Source organism: Lolium rigidum, chromosome 3 (genome assembly GCF_022539505.1).
Source record: "Lolium rigidum isolate FL_2022 chromosome 3, APGP_CSIRO_Lrig_0.1, whole genome shotgun sequence".
Lineage (NCBI taxonomy): Eukaryota > Viridiplantae > Streptophyta > Magnoliopsida > Poales > Poaceae > Lolium > Lolium rigidum.
This window is the reverse complement of record NC_061510.1, coordinates 257,777,730-257,798,167: the sequence shown is the minus strand read 5'-3', so window position 1 is coordinate 257,798,167 and position 20,438 is coordinate 257,777,730. Positions and strand designations below refer to the sequence as shown.

The window sequence follows — 20,438 nt, the reverse complement described above, 5'->3', positions numbered from 1 at the left end:
AAATTTTCAGCTCCTTACTTTTCAAACGGATTTGAACTTCAAGTTACACGGAGACAAGATGATTTTAGGCTCTAATTGAAACCATTGCTCTTTGAATCAGCAATGTGAGGTTTACTAAAAGTTTGCAATAGGACTTAATCATTTCTTGATTTTTTAACAATACGGTACCAGCCCGTATTAATGTTTCCAGTTAATACAATTATAGCATGGAGTGTAAACATTAATCATGAACACTAAGATATAACAATAACTATTTTATTATTGCCTCTCGGGCATATCTCCAACAGAGATCACCGTTCACATTTCCACAACAAAGAAGGTGATGTTGAACGCCCGCATCAGCGTCAAGCCAATGGAGAAGTGGTACTTCAAACTCAATGATGAACCCGCTCCACCAATCAAGCCACTCATGAGGACTAAACAGCGCATTAGCCTGCTGGAGAAGCGGTAGAAGGATGAGCTCTTCCATCGGAAAATATTGCACCGGCGCCTCCTAGACCTTGAGAGCAAAAATGAGCACTTGTAGCTGGGTTGGTCACTGAAGTAAAGCGTCTTTGTAGTTCAGCTAGTGAGTGTCGTGTTGTGCACATCAGTAGAATAATAAATGGTGTTAGCCATAGTCTAGCTCAGTTTGGGTGTGTCCAAACTTGTTCCAACTTTTGGGTCCGTTCTGGACCAGAAAAGATCCGTCTAGCTTGTAATCAGGATGACACTCCTTTTCCTTGATTAATACATAGTTTTCCCGCAATTTTTTTTTTAAAATCTTCAACAGCTTCATGAACCTCTTTGGACTAGGCTTCACCTGTGTTTGTACACGAGGCTCCGCCACGGCTTACTATGATGCTCTTTCGCTAGGTTCTGTGTCGATGATGAGCTGACGCGGAGCTTGCTCGCTGGCGGAGTTGGAGGTGCAGCAATACCATCCCCCCTGGTGACCTTAGAGCATTTCCAGCCGCGTCCCCCAAAGCATCCCGCAAAGGGATTTGGGGCGCGCCGGACAAAAAAAACGTTTCAGCCGCGTTTTCCAAAGCCCATTATTGTCCGGCGCGCCCCCATACGGTGTCCGGCGCCCCGAGTCCGTCCCCGTCCCACAGGGGACGCACCGGGCATGCCGGACACAACGAAAAGCGAGGCGGGGAGTGGCGGGGCCGATCCGTCAGCGGCACAGTTAATTTTAACCTAACCGTCGCCTACCTCGCGACGGAAGTTATTCGCGCGCAGTGACACACGGCGGCATCTTTGCCTTAATGGCGACGAGAGGGCGGGCGAGACGTCTCGTCGGTGCTGCGCAGCCTCCACGCGTCGCCGGCGTTCGCACGCCACCGCCCGTTCCCGCGCGATCTTCCCGCCTCTTCTCGCCTGTTCCCGCGCTTTCTTCCCGACGCCGGCGTCTATAAAAGGTCTCCCGGATCAACGGTAGCCACCACACCCCGCCGGCAATAAACACATCCCTCGTCGCTCCACCGCCGTCTCCTCCACCACCAGTAGCAATGGAGAAACGCCCCGGCGCTGGCCACTTCCCTCCACCGCCGTCCCCTCCACTTGCAGTCCCGGAAACGCAGGTCGACACCGACCCTCGCCAGCGGCCCGGGAAGAGCGATGGCGTGCACACCGTCGGCCGGCCGGCGGGAGGCAATGCAGCGACAGGCCCGCCAGCCAGCGGGAGGCGGCGCAGGCGGCGGATCTGGCGGCGTTCTGCGCCCATGGCCCCGCTGGCCGGCGAGGCCGCGGCCGGCGGCAGCGTGGCGGAGCAGCGAGGACGCCACCGTTGCGGCGTCCGACGCCTCGACGAGACGAGAGGCGCGACGGTGCCGGTACCGGGCGGAGATGGAGCGGTGGTGGGCCGACGAGCGCCGGCGCCGCGCGCGGTGAGCGGGAGGCGCCGTACCGTGAACGGCGGGAGTCGATAGAGCGCCGGCGGCGGAGTCGATCGAGCGCCGCAGCAGCTGCGGCCGGCGGAGGAGCGTCATCAGCGGGAGGCGGCGCTGAGGGCGTTATGGGAGAGGCGGGCGGACCAGTTGGCGGCGGAGGACGCCGTGTTGGCGGCGGCGATGATGGAGGCGCCAACAGATGTGGAGGAGGAGGAGCCAATGGAGGAGGACGAGGCCGAGGCGGAGGAGACCGAGGTGGAGGACGACGACGACGACGAGTTCGAGTGGTCCGACGATGACGGGCCGCACCCGGACGAGACGGCCGATCAGCAACGCGCGCTCGTCGAGTCCTTCGAGTCGGAGAAGAAGCTCCAGGACGACGCCCGTGCCCGCGAAGAGGCGCGGATTCGTCGCGCCGTCGAGCTCTCCCTCCGGGCGGCCCGGCGGGGAGGGCGGAGGAGGACGCGCGGCGGGGAGCGGCACCGTCCGGCCACCGCCGAACGGAAGGAGAGGAGGCGCGCGCAGGAGGAGCTGCGGCGTAGGGGAGGCGACGACGGGGCGGGGCCGTCGAACGCACCGCCGGGCGGTCGTAGTCTAGGTTTAGATGAAATCTAGCCGTTTTCATTCAAACTTTGTAATATATAATCAAAATTGAATGAAAACCTTTATTTTCGTGCACCAATATTCATTTGGGGGCGGCCTTTGGGGGACGCGGCTGGGGAGCGACGTCCCCCAAAGGCGGCACGAACAAAACACGTCCCCCAAACGCTCAATCCAGCGCGGTTTGGGGAACACTTTGGGGGACACGACTGGAGATGCTCTTAGAGCATCTCCACTCGTCGCCCCGAGGAGGCCCCCGGCGAGCGTTTTTTCCATCCGGACGGTGAAATTCGGCCCAGTCGCGCCCCCGGTTCCTCGTTTTCGTCCGGATTTGGGCCTAAATTCATCCGGCGATCCCACGCCACCCCCGGCCCCCCGGGGAGCTCTCGGGGACTCCGGACGAGTGAAAAGCGGGGAAGGGCCCGATCCTGTCGGTGACTCGACGCACGAACCCCACCGCCACATCGCTCAAAATCTCCCCCACCCCTCGTATCTCTCTCGCCGCCGGCACCACCCCGCCGGCTTGTTGCCCGGATTGCGCCGCCCCTCCTTCCCCACCTGCCTATATTCCGCCGTGTTTGGACGACGGCCTATCTCGGCTGCTCTTCCGCCGGCCTCGTTTTCCGGCCTCGCTTGCTCGTCGTCGCTCGCGGCTCGGGTTGCCTCGACCACGCCCGTCCGGGTGTTCGTCCATTTGCCTCGCCGGCCATGGACTCGGACGAAGAGGAGGAGCAGATGTTCGTCGAGCTTATGCAAGAAGAGATGGCAGCAGCCGCCCAAGACGACGAGCACATGATGATCCTTGGTTGCTTGGCAAGCATGTACGCCGGACCGGCAACTCGTCGGCGTGGTGGGTCGGCACGAGGTCGCCGGAAGTGCAAGCCGAGACAGCGAATGGAGGGCTACCGCATGTTGTACGCCGACTACTTCGCCGACAATCCATTGCACGGTGAGAGTGTTTTCCGGCGTCGTTTCGGGATGAGCAGAAAGCTATTTCGCAAATTGTGTATGCCATCCGCCACTTTGATCCCTACTTCGGATGCAAGGCGGATTGCACTGGTTTGGTTGGATTTTCGTCACTGCAGAAGTGCACGAGTGGCTATGAGGATGCCGGCGTATGGAGCTCCCGGTGATACCGCAGATGACTATCTTCGGATGGCGGAGTCCACCGCCCTTGATTGTTTCTACCGGTTCGCAGGGCCGTCATAGCAGTGTTCGGGGACTATTACTTGAGATCACCCACCGTCGAAGACACTCGGAGGATCCTTGCAACAAATGAAGCTAGAGGTTTTCCGAGGATGCTTGGAAGCATTGACTGCATGCATTGGCAATGGAAGAACTGTCCGTTTGCGTGGCAGGGAATGTACAAGGGTCACAAAAAGGCTGCACCGTGATACTTGAAGCAGTGGCTACCCATGATCTTTGGATTTGGCACTCTTTCTTTGGTATGCCCGGATCCAACAATGACATCAACGTCCTAAACTGCTCCCCGGTCTTTTCCAAGCTTGTTGAGGGTCATGCTCCCCGGTGGACTATGTGATCAATGGTCGGCACTACAACAAAGGATACTACCTTGCAGACGGTATCTATCCAAAGTGGGCAACATTTATGAAGACTATCTCCAACCCTAGCACCCCCAAACTTTGCGAGTTTGTCAAGAAACAAGAAGCTTGCCGAAAAGACGTCGAGCGAGCATTTGGTGTCCTCCAGCAGAGATTTGTCGTCGTCCGGTTCCCCGCTATGACTTGGTCCAAAGATCGGATGTGGGAGGTGATGAACTGCTGTGTGTGCCTACACAACATGATTATTGAAGATGAGCGAAAGCATCCGGTTCCTCCGGCTGAGCAAGAAGCACCATATGAGAGAGAGGGTCCTCTTGCACGCCTAATCACCGTGTGCCTCCATCATGGGCCGCCTTCATTGCTATGCGCCAGGAGATTCGAGACTCTACAATGCACCAGCTCGCCGCAAGATGATCCGGTGGAGCATATGGAGGCTCCGAGGCAACGCCAACGCCGACGCCAACTAGTTGTTTGAAAAATTGTGAAATTTGTGTGCTTCATTTGTTTCAGCACTTGTTAAACATTGTACTCGTTATCGCCGAATTTGTTTCAGCAATTTTCGTCCTCTTGTTTGCCGAACTTGTTAAATTTTATGTTGAATTTGTTTGAAATATGTCAAATGGTCGAGGTTGGGGGTTTCCTGCCGGGGGGACGGCTGGAACTTCGGCGCTCCCCACGCCAAATCTTCATCCAATCCGGACGAAAATTTCGCCGGATTTGGGCGTGGGGAGCGCCAACGAGTGGGGATGCTCTTAGCCCGCATTTTCCTCAATCTCTTCCTCCACCCAGAGTACGCTTGGATGGGCCCAGATTCCCAATTCCCTCCGCCACCACCTCCAAACCCCTCCTCCGAGTACCCGCAGCCGCGTTGTTCTTCCTCGCCTCCATCCACAAGCACCGCCAGGGTTAATTGCCAGGCCGGTGTAGACAGCTGGAGATGAATGCACAGACCATTGACTTTCTGCTCCTAGTTGAGTTCTGGCGGGCCATTGCTTGACGTTACTGCAGTGCCTTAGAAACTTCTTCGATCCAATAGAGTTCTTTGTACTGTTAAGAAAAGGAGCTGGTGCTCTTCTTCTGCGGCAACGGTAAAGAATGTGTCCTTGGTAGTTGCGGTAAAGTACAACGGCTTATATCCTTATTGTGTTATGTAACTTGTATGCGTACCAACTAGGTATTGCTATGTTTATAAATACAAGTAATGTAGTTCTACGGAACGTACATCGTAAAAAGGGGAGTTTTTTTTAAGATTTAAGTTCCCTATGTGGTAGTGGGATTTAGATTCGCAAAGAAAAAGGTACTAGTAGACTCATGAAGTAGACTCTCGCTGTCCAGTAGAAATATAGATGCAGAGAACAGCGTAAGACGAACCGAAACAGAGCAAGAGGATGACAGGCCTAGTCGCTCCATGTAGTGCTGCTTCTTAATTAATCGAAACAAGGATAAGGACAGGAAACCAAACCTTCGTGGAAACTAAAGCGAATCGGCAAAGGAAAAAGAGGTTGCCACTTGCTAGGACAGAGGAAACAACTGCCTCTGTCGGTCTTCTTTGTTAGTGTTTCTACTCCAGTCGCTACTGCGAAACAAAACTCTCTTTCCCCTCTCTATCCATGCCAAAATTCTACTAGCTCCGGTAGCATCTGCCATGGGAATACCTTCTTTCTTCAGTTGGCTCGTGCTCAAGTACCCAAACATCGTCTCCTCTGCCTACGAAAGCGATGATGATGATGATGACGACGATGACGAAGAAGAAGGCGATGACACTGCCAAAGAAGAAAACAACAGAGCTGACAAAGAAGACGAACACGATGGCAAAGAAGAAGATGGTGAGAAATCATCCGCGACCGGTTGCAGCGAGGAGCGCATCATCTTCGACAACCTCTACCTTGACATGAATGACATCATCCATACTTGCTCCAGCCCGAAAAACAGAAAGGTAACAAAGACGCATCTCCATCCATGGCAGTCTGCTTAATTAATCTTGTGGGTCTTGAGTTCGGCTTTTCACTTGCATCTCTGCAGTTTTTGTCGCACATGGTTGATTACATAGATTTCTTGTTCTGGATCGTCAGGCCGAGGAGGCTCCTTTACTTGGCAGTTGGTACATACATACATGGATCTTCTTCTCAATCTAGCAGCTTCCTCTTTTCATATATGGATCTGCTTTTAAATAGTACATGTCAGCTAAAATTTTCAGTTGCCTGAGCCTTCGCCACTTAATACTGCATGCTACTTAGCATAAAACTACAGCCCGAGTAGCGTGCAATATCAGCAAAAATAAAACATGTAACATCAACTTTTGGTATACCGCAATCCTGGCTTGGGAAGATCGATTTGCCGAGTAGAGCACAGCTCTTCAAGGCCACACCGTCTTCTTTCTATTCTTGACAATGCTGTTAAGGCATCGTCAAGCTTGCAGAAGCTGTGAGAGCATTGTAAATTCTTTGGCCTTCACCATTAATGAGTAACAAGGTAGAGGATCATCTACTTTCCCCTTAAAAAAGGTATGCAGATTATAGATGAGGTGAGGAAAGGATGAGAATGATGGGATTACTGGACATTGATTAGAATTCCACGCAACTTGTTTTTAAACAATTCCTTCAGATATTTAATTATTTGGTTCGGATCAAACCGCAGATGGTGTCGCCCCTCTTGCCAAAATGAACAAGCTGCGACAGGGGTACTTCAAAACTACCAAGGATGATACAGATTCGGTGAATTCTTAAGTGTATTTTCTTTTCATTTCCAGCATCTATGGCACGATAAATGTCATAATTAACGAAAATCGTATCGGTACGTCCTTGGATCTAATTGCCAGGAGATTGAAGCGAAGCTCTTGACAGACATATTCAAAGCTCAAGGGAAGGAGGTGCAACCGCGAGAGACATACGAGTTTCAAGATCCTACTGTCATCATGCCAGGCACAAAATTCATGGAGACAATATCAGGAGCATTGGAGTACTACATCCGCCGTCGAATCAGTACTGATCCCTGGTGGAAAGACATCAAGGTTTGACTTTGATTGTGGGCATTTTGCCCTCCATCTTTCACCCCAAAACACTGAAACAGAAAATCACTATTAGTTGTTAAAAGCATTTAGATTATCCTTGACCCTGGTCAAGACAGTTTAGTCCACGTGAAGGTGAGGCCAGCAAACACTGAATCACATGGGCAGAGTAAGGAAAGGAGGAGGGTGTCGAGTGGAGTAGGACCTGGATGGAATTTCTGTTCAAGAGGCGCGGCAGAAGATCCAAGTAGTTTATTTGGTGGTGATGGTGCAGGCAAGGGAGATCTGAATGGTTCCATGTTTTGTTAATAGCCCTGCATTGGAATTCTGTCTACCTAAGGCATCTTAATCTGGTTTCGGCGGAGGCACTGTGACTGCACTGCATTTAATAAGCGGGTGTTTTGTAAACAGCCCTGCATTTAGCACATCATGAGGGAAGCGACATACCAGCAGTAGAACACCAGTCCCATCATAATACATTTTATGGTTGTGAGGTTGCTGATTTTGTCTAAAGGTTGTTCATTGCTTGATGAGTTCACAATATGTCTGTTTCTGAAGGTGATATTATCTGATGCAAATGTTCCTGGAGAAGGGGAGGACAAGATCATGTCTTTCATTCGTGCACAACAGAGCATGGAAAGCTATGATCCGAACACTCGTCATTGTATATATGGGCATGTAGGAACTTTAACTGCACGATGCACTTGACCGTTATCTCAGTATTCAAAGTTTCCGCGGTATTGAACTAGATATTTGAGATGTTCACTCATGTCCAGTTATACGGTTAACTCCGATGAATTATTGCAGGATGCAGATCTGATAATGTTGGCTTTGGCGTCTCACGAAGTTCATATTTCGATCTTGCGGAAGGTCTGTTACTCCCTGCTCAATGCTACTTCAGGTTTCAGAAAGATTTATAACATGTTTAACCCTGTGATATCATTTACAGAAACCACATTCAACAGGAGCAAGTCCCAAGGGCAGGCCACCCAATGAACCGCATCAGGTTTTTTCCCCTTGGAAACTACCACGGAAGAGTTCTCATTGTAACCATGCAGATAACGTCATTTACCTTACTGCAGTTCCTAAACGTATGGGTTCTGAGAGAGTACTTGGAGCTTGAAATGGCGGTACCAGCTTGGAAACATGACACTGAGAGACTAATAGATGACTTTATCTTTATTTGTTTATTGATGGGAAACGATTACATTCCACGGATTCCCTCACTTGAGATACATGAAGTATGTATATGTGATTCTAGATACAAATAACCCTTATGTTTATTCATTGATGTGATTGTTGCTCTTATCCATGTTCCATGTGACAGTTCGCAGCTGATCTCCTCATTCAAGTGTACAAAATAATTTTCAAAGAAATGGGAGGTTATATTGTCAACACAGAAAAAGTACCTAACGAATGTCAGAATTTTATTTCATCCTTGGTTGCCTATTGAGTTGTACCTTCATTCTCTTCATGTAATTGTGTTGCTACTCAAAACAGATCAAAGATAAACATGCTGCGTACCTAGATGTCTCAAGGTTGGAGAAGTTCTTGCAGGCACTGTCCTTGAGTGAAGAGAAAATTTTCCTCAAAAGATTTGAACTGCGGCAGGTACATTAACATCCTCGGTAATAGTGTGCACTTGTGCCAATTACCACTTCTCAATTGTTTATTTTTGGGTTGCTTGCAGAAGTTGCTGTGCAGGATACAACGTCAAGCTGCAGAAAACGAATGGAAGGAAAGAAACTCTGACAATGTGGTAGGATTAATTATAGTTACAAAATACAGTGTATATGTGGCAATCTTACGGTCCCTCTACTCAGGAAGAAAGCCCCGATGGCTCAGACCCAGCTTCGAAGATGGTTTTGACACAAGGCAGTACTTCTACTTGCATCTCTGATAAATCTGATGTATGTTTTTTTGTCTACAAATCAAGGATGCTTGAAACTGGCTCCTGACTGATTCCCTATATAGATTTTCTTGTTTTTCTGAGAGTCTGTTTGCAGGTTGAAATGAATACCGGAGAGCTCTGGAGAAATGTGGATGATATTCTAAAAGATAAGGATGATCTTTTTAAAAATGGAGCCTGTAGCCATGACAGGGTTAGTGACATATATTGCTATAAATAGTATTCTTCCTTGTGCAATTTCTCACTTCTACTGCAGATAAGACTGGGCTCACCAGGATGGAAATCCCGATTCTACAGAGAGAAGTTTAGTGCTGAAACTTGTATCGAAATCGGAAGGATACAAACTGAAATGGTAGCGAAATTTTTTTTTGATGCAAATGGAGTCTCATGAGGCTTGTCATGGGGCATTTTACTTCACTATAATGTTATTTTTCTTACTTTTGTCCTTTTACTTATATTTTGCTGTGGGTGAACCCTTTTCTTATGGAATTTAGGTTCAGAAGTATTTAGAAGGATTATGTTGGGTGCTTCAATGCTACTTTTCCGAAGTACCGTCATGGAACTGGTATCTAGATAAACCGATACAAATTATATGTCTTTTTTTCATTTCCTTAAATACTGTAATTTCATGGTTCTGATTTTTTAATTTTCATTACGTCATTTGACTAAAGGACTATACGAATAATATTATGATAAGAGTGATAATGGGTTCAATATATACAGACAAATGCTTACATTATCTGTCTTATGGTGAACTTTGCGTGTTTTTGCAGGTACTACCCATTTCATTATGCTCCTTTCGCATCTGATCTCAAACTTCTGGATCAATTCAAGATATCTTTCACCATGGGAAAACCATTAAAACCATTTGACCAGCTAATGGCAGCTTTGCCACCAGAAATGCATGTCCTGTCATGTGCCCTTCCAAAATGTTACAGTAAATTAATAGGCTGCAAAGAGTCTATAATACAATTGTTCTATCCGCCAGGTATACAAATAAAATAATTAATGCATCAAAGTACATTTGTTATTCTTGAATTTACATCGTCGGATTATCGATCAACTTATGTAGATCAAATTCTTTTGTCACCAGAGCTGGAAATCGATGCAGACGGGAAACGTTTCTTGTCACAAGTAAGCCACTCTGGTGCACCAGGACAAACTGAATCAACAGATAATTTCAACCTAAGCTGATCAAGTGTTGATGTGCTTAGTATGGCTAAGCTACACTTTTTTTTGGTGCTAGATTGAAGCAAAAAGGACTATGATGCTAATTTTCAAAGAATATATTGTGGTAAATTTCAGGGTATTGCAAAGTTACCATTCATAGATGATAAACTGCTGCTTTCAGCCACCAAAACGGTCGAGAAAGATCTGACGGTAAACTTACTGAACTACTATTGCATAAATTACAAATCACAGGCGATGGTAGTTTACCTTGTTTACACACTAGGTGGATGAGATGGTACGGAATACTATTCGGCAAGAGAGGATCTTTCTGAGGAACTCAAACAATCTGGCAAATGATGCAGCATTTGTGGCACTGTCTGACGACCCACAGAAAAAGCTTCCGATATCCACTAGGTAATTGAAGTCTGAACTGAACTTATGTAAACTTGATGGACACATCTGGGAGTTTACATTTTTTTCAGAGCAATGTAGAACTGATGCTGATTTTTCCGGTTTCACTTTGGCAGTGATATCAGAGGATGGTTATCTCCAGATGTTGGTGCTCCAAATATCTTCTTTAACCATTTAGGGGCCATCAAAGACGACCAGACGATGCAAGTTCCCTCTATATAGACTATCCTGTTAATGCATTTGAGTTAATTCCCAGCTCATGTCCTTTTTCTCGTATCATGTCTCAGATCAGCAGTGTTTTCCAACCCCGAGGCAGTGAAGCCGATCCCCAGATTGCTGGATAATGTCATCGTACCTGACAAGGTAAATTGGTACCAAGTGGTACAGAATTCTGATTGATTCGGGGCTTCATTCGATCTCTGAATGTTCTGCAGACGGTAACTGAATCTGACATTCCGAAGAGGCCGCTCTGGTACACGTACCCAGGCGCAAGGCCGCCGCCGGTCACCCGCAAGCCAGATAACCTGTGGAAGGCGAGCTCGCCGGCGATGCCGAAGGAAGAGGTTAAGAACGGCGGAACGGGATGGTTGGGTCGGGGCGGAGGAAGCGTCGCTGCTGTGGCTATCGCCGCCGAGACGCAGCAGATCGGGAGGAGCAGCTACGGGAGGGAGAGAGGTAGCGCCGAGACGCTGCCGCAGAGGAGCGGCGGCGGCAGCGGCTACGGGAGGGGTTCCCACGGGGTGGCCGCGACGCAGAGCCGAGGCGGCAGGTTCGACGGCGGCGATGGCGGTGCGTACAGCTCCCGACCTGGAGGAGCTTGGGCAGGAGGCGGCGGCGCGGTGCAGAGGGAGCAGACGGCGTGGCGGCCGGCGGGGGCGTGGGCGAGAGGAGGCGGCCGTGGCGGTGGCGGGAGCGGGCAGCCCCGTGCTTGGTAGACCTATTTTTCCTTTGAAATGTGTAAAACTGTTGAATCGAAGTTGCCGTATCCACGTTAAACGAGTTTCGATCGAGTAATCATCTTTTTGAATTGTAATGTAATGTTGTAATGGAAGATCCAAATCTGGAATGGCGATTTTAAAGACTATTTTTTAATTGATTGAAAATTAACTTTTTTTTGAGGTAGATTGAAAATTAACTTCGTTTTCAGTAAGATGATGTATTAAATCTCGGTTACAACTCATGTAACAACTCATGACTAGCATAAATCATGATGTAAATCTAATGGTCAGAACCTCACTGCTCACGAAGTTTATTCGAAAATCCCTTGAATGTTTCCTAAAAACTGGTCAGAAATGCTAACCAAGTGGGGCACGAATTAGCGAACTTTGCTTATAGCTTAAAGGAGATTCATGTGTTGGATGGTGATCTCCAAATTTTATTTTATATCATGTAATTCATGATGTAACATTGTCATCAGTTAAACAAAAGCGCTAGGTGTCATCTTATCTAATAGCATGCATTAAATAAGAAAAAAAATCGCCTTAGCTATCAACCATTGCACATGCTCTTAAAGGTTTTAGAACCTATTTGATTCAAAAGATTTACATAGAAAATTTGTATGATTAAATATTCCACAAATTTTCCTATAATGGTTGTTTGATTTGTATAATTAATATTTACAATATTTTTTTCTAAGAAATCAGTTGCACTAGATTTCATAGGAAATCTAAAGGACCTATTTAAACGTAGGAACATGAAAAATAAATGATTATAATGTCATGCCCACTACAATTCTATGGAAATTCACATGAACTAAAGTTTGTCTGATTCCACAAGAAATGCAAATGATTCTTAAAAAGAGGTATGGGTGGATGTTTAAATTTCATGTAAAATGTAGTGCACATGATTTCTTAGAAAAAAATATATGATAACTAATCCTACAAATCAAACAACCATAGTTGAAAATTTTCCTATGGGATTTAACCCTACAAATTTTCTATACAAATTCTTTGAATCAAACATGCCCTGATACCTCTTTTTTATAATCCTTTACTTTTCTTGTGGTGAAATCAAATAAACTTTGGTTGATATATCAATTTTTATAGGATTGGAGTGGACATAACATTGCAATCCTATATTTTTCATATCCCTACGTTATTTCTATCCGACGAATACAACGTGCCTTTAAAGTTAATGTACAATATTGCGTCTGAATAAAGCATGTATTAGGAGTATTTATGGACTCTAATCATCTTCCGTTCTTTCCCGCAGGGCAACATGACTAATGGGAATGATATGGATTTTGAAGCGATCTTCGCAATCCAGTATGAAATTTTCCCTAAGGAAGTCCTTTGATCAAAGGCATGACACTTCTCAAATTTCTATAGATTGATTTCATAATAATTTTAGCAGCTATTCTAATCTCTTTATTTACACACAGTCATGTACAATCAAGACTCTTTACAAGCGTTTTCATGTGTGTTTCATCCAAATGACTATTTCAATATTTATTTTGTGTCTTTTATCCTCAGTTTTGTACTTCCGACAATGTAATTCCTATTTTTATCTATTCTCGTGTTTCTCAATCCAACAGTTTAAAGAAGCTCTGATAGTTTCAAGTGCATTATTTGATTCTTAGCCGCCTTTTCGACTTGTTTTTAATAAATGAGTCCAACCTACTTTGTTAGGGATGTTGATGTATAACTCAGACATTGAGATTCATGCTTCCTCATATAAGGGGCTTTGATTTTTTTATTTAAAAAATACAAGATTATAGTGGCTTCTCTACCATGTTGTTTTTCTACAATACTTTTTAATCGCATGTGCTTATTTTTATAAGCATGGACTTTTATAAAGAAGTATCGTTGATTAAGGAGAGTCAACTTATGCATATTTTACAAATATCTAATTCTGAAAAAGTTTAATCTGAACCAGTTGCGGCGGGTCCACCGAAAAGAGGGAGTTTCTCTAGGGCGATCGAGGAGGCGATCGTGGTAGGCTAGGGTTTCCTTCTCGAGGGTGGTTGTGATCGGCGGCAAGATTGATCCCGACGGCGGGACTGCTCTTGTGCGACGGTGAGGGTCTGCGCTCCGGGGCCTCGGCGCTGGGTGTGCGTGGAAGGTGTGAAGTTTCGATGGCTTCTCCGTCCCGATCGGTCAGGGGTGGAGGGGCGTCGAGGGCTCTGTCGAGATCGCCGGCCAAGGGCGGTGCGGAGGAGCTGGCGGCGGGTCTGTCGGCGAAGCTCGGCGATCTACTGCTGACTGACAAGGAAGCCACTGGGCTGATCATCAAGAGCTCCGACTCGGCAGATGTCCCACGGCCACGGTGGGCGGCGGTGGGCAAGGTGTGTTCGCCGCGCCCCCTGGTGTTGTCTTCTTTCGAGAGAGCCATGCAACGTGGGTGGGGATTGCATCGCCCGGCGCAATTCAAGGATCTCGGAGATAATCGTTTTGCGGTTCGGTTCTCATCGGAAGGGGATTGGAATCATGTGCTGAAGAGTGGTCCGTGGCAGTTTGATTTCAATATGGTGCTTCTTCAAGATTACAATGGATCTGTTCGGCCGTCTGACATGCGTTTTGATTTCTTGGATATGTGGGTTAGAGTTCTGGATCTGCCAATGGACAAAATGAATAGTGTGTATGGGAAGTTGATTGGCAACTGGGTTGGGAAGTTCATTAAGGTTGAGGTGGATGAGGATGGCTTTGCATGGGGGAAAGATTTGCGCATCAGAGCCTCGGTGCGAGTTGATCAACCTCTCCTTAGGGGTTTGGTCCTGCAGGATAGTGAAGAGGAGGAGGGCATGTGGTTTGATCTGAAGTATGAAAGGATACCTCACTTCTGTTTCGACTGTGGGTGCCTTGTTCATGCCGAGGGTGAGTGCAAAGGGGAGAAAAAGGAGGTGGCGCAATGGGGTGAGTGGCTGCGCGCGTCACTGATGTCTACGAGTGCTTCTATTCTTATAGACAGTGTTGGGCCTCCAAGAGCAGAGGTTTGTAGAACAGCAGCAAGTTTCCCTTAAGTGGATCACCCAAGGTTTATCGAACTCAGGGAGGAAGAGGACAAAGATATCCCTCTCAAGCAACCCTGCAATCACGATACAAGAAGTCTCTTGTGTCCCCAACACACCTAATACACTTGTCGGATGTATAGGTGCACTAGTTCGGCGAAGAGATAGTGAAATACAAGTGGTATGAATGAATATGAGCAGTAGTAACGGCGCCGGAAAAGTGCTTGCTGGCGTGCGGTTGATGGTAGTAATATTGCAGAAGTAAAGATGCGGTAAAACAGATAAACAAGCGATGATTGCAGTATTTGGAAACAAGGCCTAGGGATCATACTTTCACTAGTGGACACTCTCAACATTGATCACATAAATAAATAAGTTCTCTTCCTTTGTGCTACATATATTCTTGTTTGATAATGAACACCATTCGTTGTGTAGGGCTACTAGAGCACCTCAATGCCGGAGTTAACAAGCTCCACAACATTCGACATTCATATTTAAGTAACCTTTAGAGCATAATAGATCTTTGGAATTTAAACCGAGTGCTAACATAGCATGCACACTGTCACCATCACACTACGAAGGGGGAATAAATCACATCAATACTATCATAGTAATAATTAACTCCATAACCTACAAGAGATTATGATCATAGCCTACGCCAAGTACTACACGATGCACACATTGTCACCATTACACCGTGAAAGAGGAATAGACTACTTTAATAACATCACAAGAGTAGCACATAGACTAATAGTGATATAAAACTCATATGAATCTCAATCATGTAAGGCAGCTCATGAGATCATTGTATTGAAGTACATAGGAGAGAGATTTAACACATAGCTACCGGTACAGCCCTTAGCCTCGATGGAGAACTACTTCCTCCTCATGGGAGACAGCAGCGTTGATGGAGATGGCGGTGGTGTCGATGGAGGAGCCTTCCGGGGGCACTTCCCCGTCCCGGCGGCGTGCCGGAACAGAGACTCCTGTCCCCCAGATCTTGGCTTCGCGATGGCGGCGGCTCTGGAAGGTTTCTCGTACCGTGGCTTTTTCGTATCGAAGATTTAGGTCAGGGACCTTTATATAGGCGAAGAGGCGGAGTCGGAAGGCTGACGAGGCGGCGACACAGTAGGCGGCGCGGCCCAGGCCCTGGCCGCGACGCCCTATCATCTGGGCCCACCAGGGCTCCCCTCTGGTGGCTCTCGGGTGTTCTGCAAGCTTCGTGGAAAAATAGGATGCTGGGCGTTGATTTCGTCCGATTCCGAGAATATTTCCTTACTAGGATTTTGATGCGTGTAGTTGACACGTCCGTTGGGAACCCCAAGAGGAAGGTGTGATGCGCACAGCGGCAAGTTTCCCTCAGTAAGAAACCAAGGTTTAATCGAACCAGTAGGAGTCAAGAAGCACGTTGAAGGTTGATGGCGGCGGGATGTAATGCGGCGCAACTCCGAGATTCCGGCGCCAACGTGGAACCTGCACAACACAACCAAAGTACTTTGCCCCAACGAAACAGAGTGAGGTTGTCAATCTCACCGGCTTGTCTGTAACAAAGGATTAACCGTATTATGTGGAAGATGATTGTTTGCAAGAAAACGAGTAAAACAAGTATTGCGATAGATTGTATGCGATGTAAAGAATAGGACCGGGGTCCACGAGTTCACTAGAGGTGTCTCTCCCATAAGATAAAAGCATGTTGGGTGAACAAATTACGATCGGGCAATTGACAAATAGAGAGGGCATAACAATGCACATACATGACATGATAAATATAGTGAGATTTAATTGGGCATTACGACAAAGTACATAGACCGCTATCCGAGCATGCATCTATGCCTAAAAAGTCCACCTTCGAGGTTATCATCCGAACCCCTTCCAGTATTAAGTTGCAAAACAACAGACAATTGCATTAAGTATGGTGCGTAATGTAATCAATAACTACATCCTTAGACATAGCATCAATGTTTTATCCCTAGTGGCAACGGCACATCCACAACCTTAGAACTTTCTGTCACCGTCCCGGATTCAATGGAGGCATGAACCCACTATCGAGCATAAATACTCCCTCTTGGAGTTAAGAGCAAAAACTTGGCCGAGCCTCTACTAATAACGGAGAGCATGCAAGATCATAAACAACACATAGGTAATAACTTGATAATTAACATAACATAGTATTCTCTATCCATCGGATCCCGACAAACACAACATATAGTATTACGGATAGATGATCTTGATCATGTTAGGCAGCTCACAAGATCCGACAATGAAGCACAATGAGGAGAAGACAACCATCTAGCTACTGCTATGGACCCATAGTCCAGGGGTGAACTACTCACTCATCACTCCGGAGGCGACCATGGCGGTGAAGAGTCCTCCGGGAGATGAATCCCCTCTCCGGCAGGGTGCCGGAGGTGATCTCCGGAATCCCCCGAGATGGGATTGGCGGCGGCGGCGTCTCGGTAAGGTTTTCCGTATCGTGGCTCTCGGATGCGGGGGTTTCGCGACGGAGTCTATTTGTAGGCGGAAGGGCAGGTAAAGAGGCGGCACGAGGGGCCCACACAATAGGTCGGCGCGGCCGGGGCCCGGGCCGCGCCGCCTCGGTGTGTCGCCACCTCGTGGCCCCACTTCGACTCTCCTTCGGTCTTCTGGAACCTTCGTGGCAAAATAGGACCCTGGGCGTTGATTTCGTCCAATTCCGAGAATATTTCGTTACTAGGATTTCTGAAACCAAAAACAGCAGAAAACAACAACTGGCTCTTCGGCATCTTGTTAATAGCTTAGTTCCAGAAAATGCACGAATATGACATAAAGTGTGCATAAAACATGTAGATATCATCAATAATGTAGCATGGAACATAAGAAATTATCGATACGTCGGAGACGTATCAGCATCCCCAAGCTTAGTTCTGCTCGTTCCGAGCAGGTAAAACGATAACAAAGATAATTTCTGAAGTGACATGCCATCATAACCTTGATCATACTATTTGTAAACATATGTAATGAATGCAGCGATCAAAACAATGGTAATGACATGAGTAAACAAGTGAATCATAAAGCAAAGACTTTTCATGAATAGTACTTCAAGACAAGCATCAATAAGTCTTGCATAAGAGTTAACTCATAAAGCAATACATTAAAGTAAAGGTATTGAAGCAACACAAAGGAAGATTAAGTTTCAGCGGTTGCTTTCAACTTGTAACATGTATATCTCATGGATAATTGTCAACATAGAGTAATATAACAAGTGCAATATGCAAGTATGTAGGAATCAATGCACAGTTCACACAAGTGTTTGCTTCTTGAGGTGGAGAGAAATAGGTGAACTGACTCAACATAAAAGTAAAAAGAATGGTCCTTCAAAGAGGAAAGCATCGATTGCTATATTTGTGCTAGAGCTTTTATTTTGAAAACATGAAACAATTTTGTCAACGGTAGTAATAAAGCATATGAGTTATGTAAATTATATCTTACAAGTTGCAAGCCTCATGCATAGTATACTAATAGTGCCCGCACCTTGTCCTAATTAGCTTGGACTACTGAATCATCGCAATACACATGTTTTAACCAAGTGTCACAAAGGGGTACCTCCATGCCGCTCGTACAAAGGTCTAAGGAGAAAGCTCGCATTTTGGATTTCTCGCTTTTGATTATTCTCAACTTAGACATCCATACGGGACAACATGGACAACGGATAATGGACTCCTCTTTAATGCATAAGCATGTGGCAACAATTAGTGTTCTCATATGAGATTGAGGATATATGTCCAAAACTGAAACTTCCACCATGAATCATGGCTTTAGTTAGCGGCCCAATGTTCTTCTCTAACAATATGTATGCTCCAACCATTAAGGTGGTAGATCTCTCTTACTTCGGACAAGACGGACATGCATAGCAACTCACATGATATTCAACAAAGAATAGTTGATGGCGTCCCCAGGAACATGGTTATCGCACAACAAGCAACTTAATAAGAGATAAAGTGCATAAGTACATATTCAATACCACTATAGTCTTTTAAGCTATTTGTCCCATGAGCTATATATTGCAAAGGTGAATGATGGATTTTTAAAGGTAGCACTCAAGCAATTTACTTTGGAATGGCGGAGAAATACCATGTAGTAGGTAGGTATGGTGGACACAAATGGCATAGTGGTTGGCTCAAGGATTTTGGATGCATGAGAAGTATTCCCTCTCGATACAAGGTTTAGGCTAGCAAGGTTTATTTGAAACAAACACAAGGATGAACGGTGCAGCAAAACTCACATAAAAGACATATTGTAAACATTATAAGACTCTACACCGTCTTCCTTGTTGTTCAAAACTCAATACTAGAAATTATCTAGACTTTAGAGAGACCAAATATGCAAACCAAATTAGCAAGCTCTAGGTGTTTCTTCATTAATGGGTGCAAAGTATATGATGCAAGAGCTTAAACATGAGCACAACAATTGCCAAGTATCAAATTATCCAAGACATTTTAGAATTACTACATGTAGTATTTCCCAATTCCAACCATATAACAATTTAACGAAGAAGATTCAACCTTCGCCATGAATACTATGAGTAAAGCCTAAGGACATATTTGTCCATATGCAACAGCGGAGCGTGTCTCTCTCCCATACAGTGAATGCTAGGATCCATTTTATTCAAACAAAAACAAAAAACAAAAACAAACCGACGCTCCAAGCAAAGTACATAAGATGTGACGAAATAAAAATATAGTTTCAGGGGAGGAACTCGATAATGTTGTCGATGAAGAAGGGGATGCCTTGGGAATCCCCAAGCTTAGACGCTTGAGTCTTCTTAAAATATGCGAGGGTGAACCACCGGGGCATCCCCAAGCTTAGAGCTTTCACTCTCCTTGATCATATTGCATCATACTCCTCTCTTGATCCTTGAAAACTTCCTCCACACCAAACTCGAAACAATTCATTAGAGGGTTAGTGGACAATAAAAATTAACATGTTCAGAGGTGACACAATCATTTTTAACACTTCTGGACATTGCATAAAGCTACTTGGACATTAATGGATCAAAGAAATTCATCCAACATAGCAAAAGAGGCAATGCGAAATAAAAGGCAGAATCTGTCAAAACAGAACAGTCCGTAAATATAGATTTTATTGAGGCACCAGACTTGCTCAAATGAAAATGCCCAAATTGAATGAAAGTTGCGTACATATCTGAGGATCACTCACGTAAATTGGCTTAATTTTCTGAGTTACCTACAGAGAATTAGGCCCAGATTCGTGACAGCAAAGAAATCTGTTTCTACGCAGTAATCCAAATCTAGTATTCACTTTACTATCAAAGACTTTACTTGGCACAACAAAACACAAAACTAAGATAAGAAGAGGTTGCTACAGTAGTAAACAACTTCCAAGACTCAAATATAAAACAAAAATACTGTAGTAAAAACATGGGTTGTCTCCCATAAGCGCTTTTCTTTAACGCCTTTCGGCTAGGCGCGAGAAAGTGTAAATCAAGTATTATCGAGAGATGATGAATCTTCAGCGGGGTTTGGAGTTTTCTCAACCATGCATAGTATATTAGATACATAAGTTTCAGCGGCTCCCTTTTCATTAGTCTTGGGCTTGCTACTCTCATTAAACAAATTTTCAGGAACAAGCCAAGCATAGTTATTTTCTAGCGCTTCATTCATCGCTAGGAGCTTACATGGTATCGGCGCTTTGATCTCCCCACCATCATTAATATTATTAGTGTACCTTACTCTCTCCATGTCCATTTTTTCAAGAATACTAACAAAATTGGTATAAGAACCAAGCATCTTATATTTAGTAAAGACCTTTATAGCCTCTCTAGCTATACCACCAAATTCTCTAAGAAGGGTTTCTAAAACAAAATCTTTCTTTTCCCCTTCTTCCATATCACCGAGTGTAAGAAACATGTGTTGGATTATAGGATTGAGATTAACAAATTTAGTTTCCAACATGCGAACTAAAG

General features: G+C 45.7%; 1 protein-coding gene across 4 annotated transcripts; it reads left to right on the top strand.

Annotated features, from left to right (window-relative positions):
- The first annotated feature begins 5,583 nt into the window (after window positions 1–5,583).
- Window positions 5,584–11,622, top strand: LOC124699371 (5'-3' exoribonuclease 3-like). 4 transcript variants are annotated; one of them, XM_047231684.1, is made up of 22 exons: window positions 5,584–5,969; window positions 6,056–6,134; window positions 6,671–6,747; window positions 6,852–7,043; window positions 7,599–7,718; window positions 7,848–7,910; window positions 7,990–8,046; window positions 8,123–8,281; window positions 8,368–8,445; window positions 8,541–8,651; window positions 8,734–8,799; window positions 8,864–8,950; window positions 9,047–9,142; window positions 9,206–9,301; window positions 9,444–9,514; window positions 9,723–9,937; window positions 10,022–10,083; window positions 10,255–10,329; window positions 10,403–10,533; window positions 10,647–10,733; window positions 10,818–10,893; window positions 10,965–11,622. In XM_047231684.1, exons 1-22 carry the CDS (start codon window positions 5,679–5,681, stop codon window positions 11,463–11,465), a joined length of 2,790 nt encoding a protein of 929 aa, XP_047087640.1. In that variant the 5' UTR covers window positions 5,584–5,678; the 3' UTR covers window positions 11,466–11,622. The 4 variants fall into 4 exon arrangements, with proteins under 4 accessions (XP_047087640.1, XP_047087641.1, XP_047087639.1 ...); XM_047231685.1 differs by having other exon boundaries at window positions 8,731–8,799; window positions 10,043–10,083; XM_047231683.1 differs by having other exon boundaries at window positions 8,731–8,799.
- The last annotated feature ends 8,816 nt before the right edge of the window (window positions 11,623–20,438 follow it).

What these genes read in the sequence shown, in the direction of transcription:
- LOC124699371 (XM_047231683.1), top strand. Translation starts at nt 5,679, where the DNA reads ATGGGAATACCTTCTTTCTTCAGTTGGCTCGTGCTCAAGTACCCAAAC. An exon ending in AAAGATTTGAACTGCGGCAG is followed by an intron (nt 8,652 to 8,730) that starts GTACATTAACAT and finishes GGTTGCTTGCAG; the next exon opens with AAGTTGCTGTGCAGGATACA. An exon ending in GGAAACGTTTCTTGTCACAA is followed by an intron (nt 10,084 to 10,254) that starts GTAAGCCACTCT and finishes GGTAAATTTCAG; the next exon opens with GGTATTGCAAAGTTACCATT.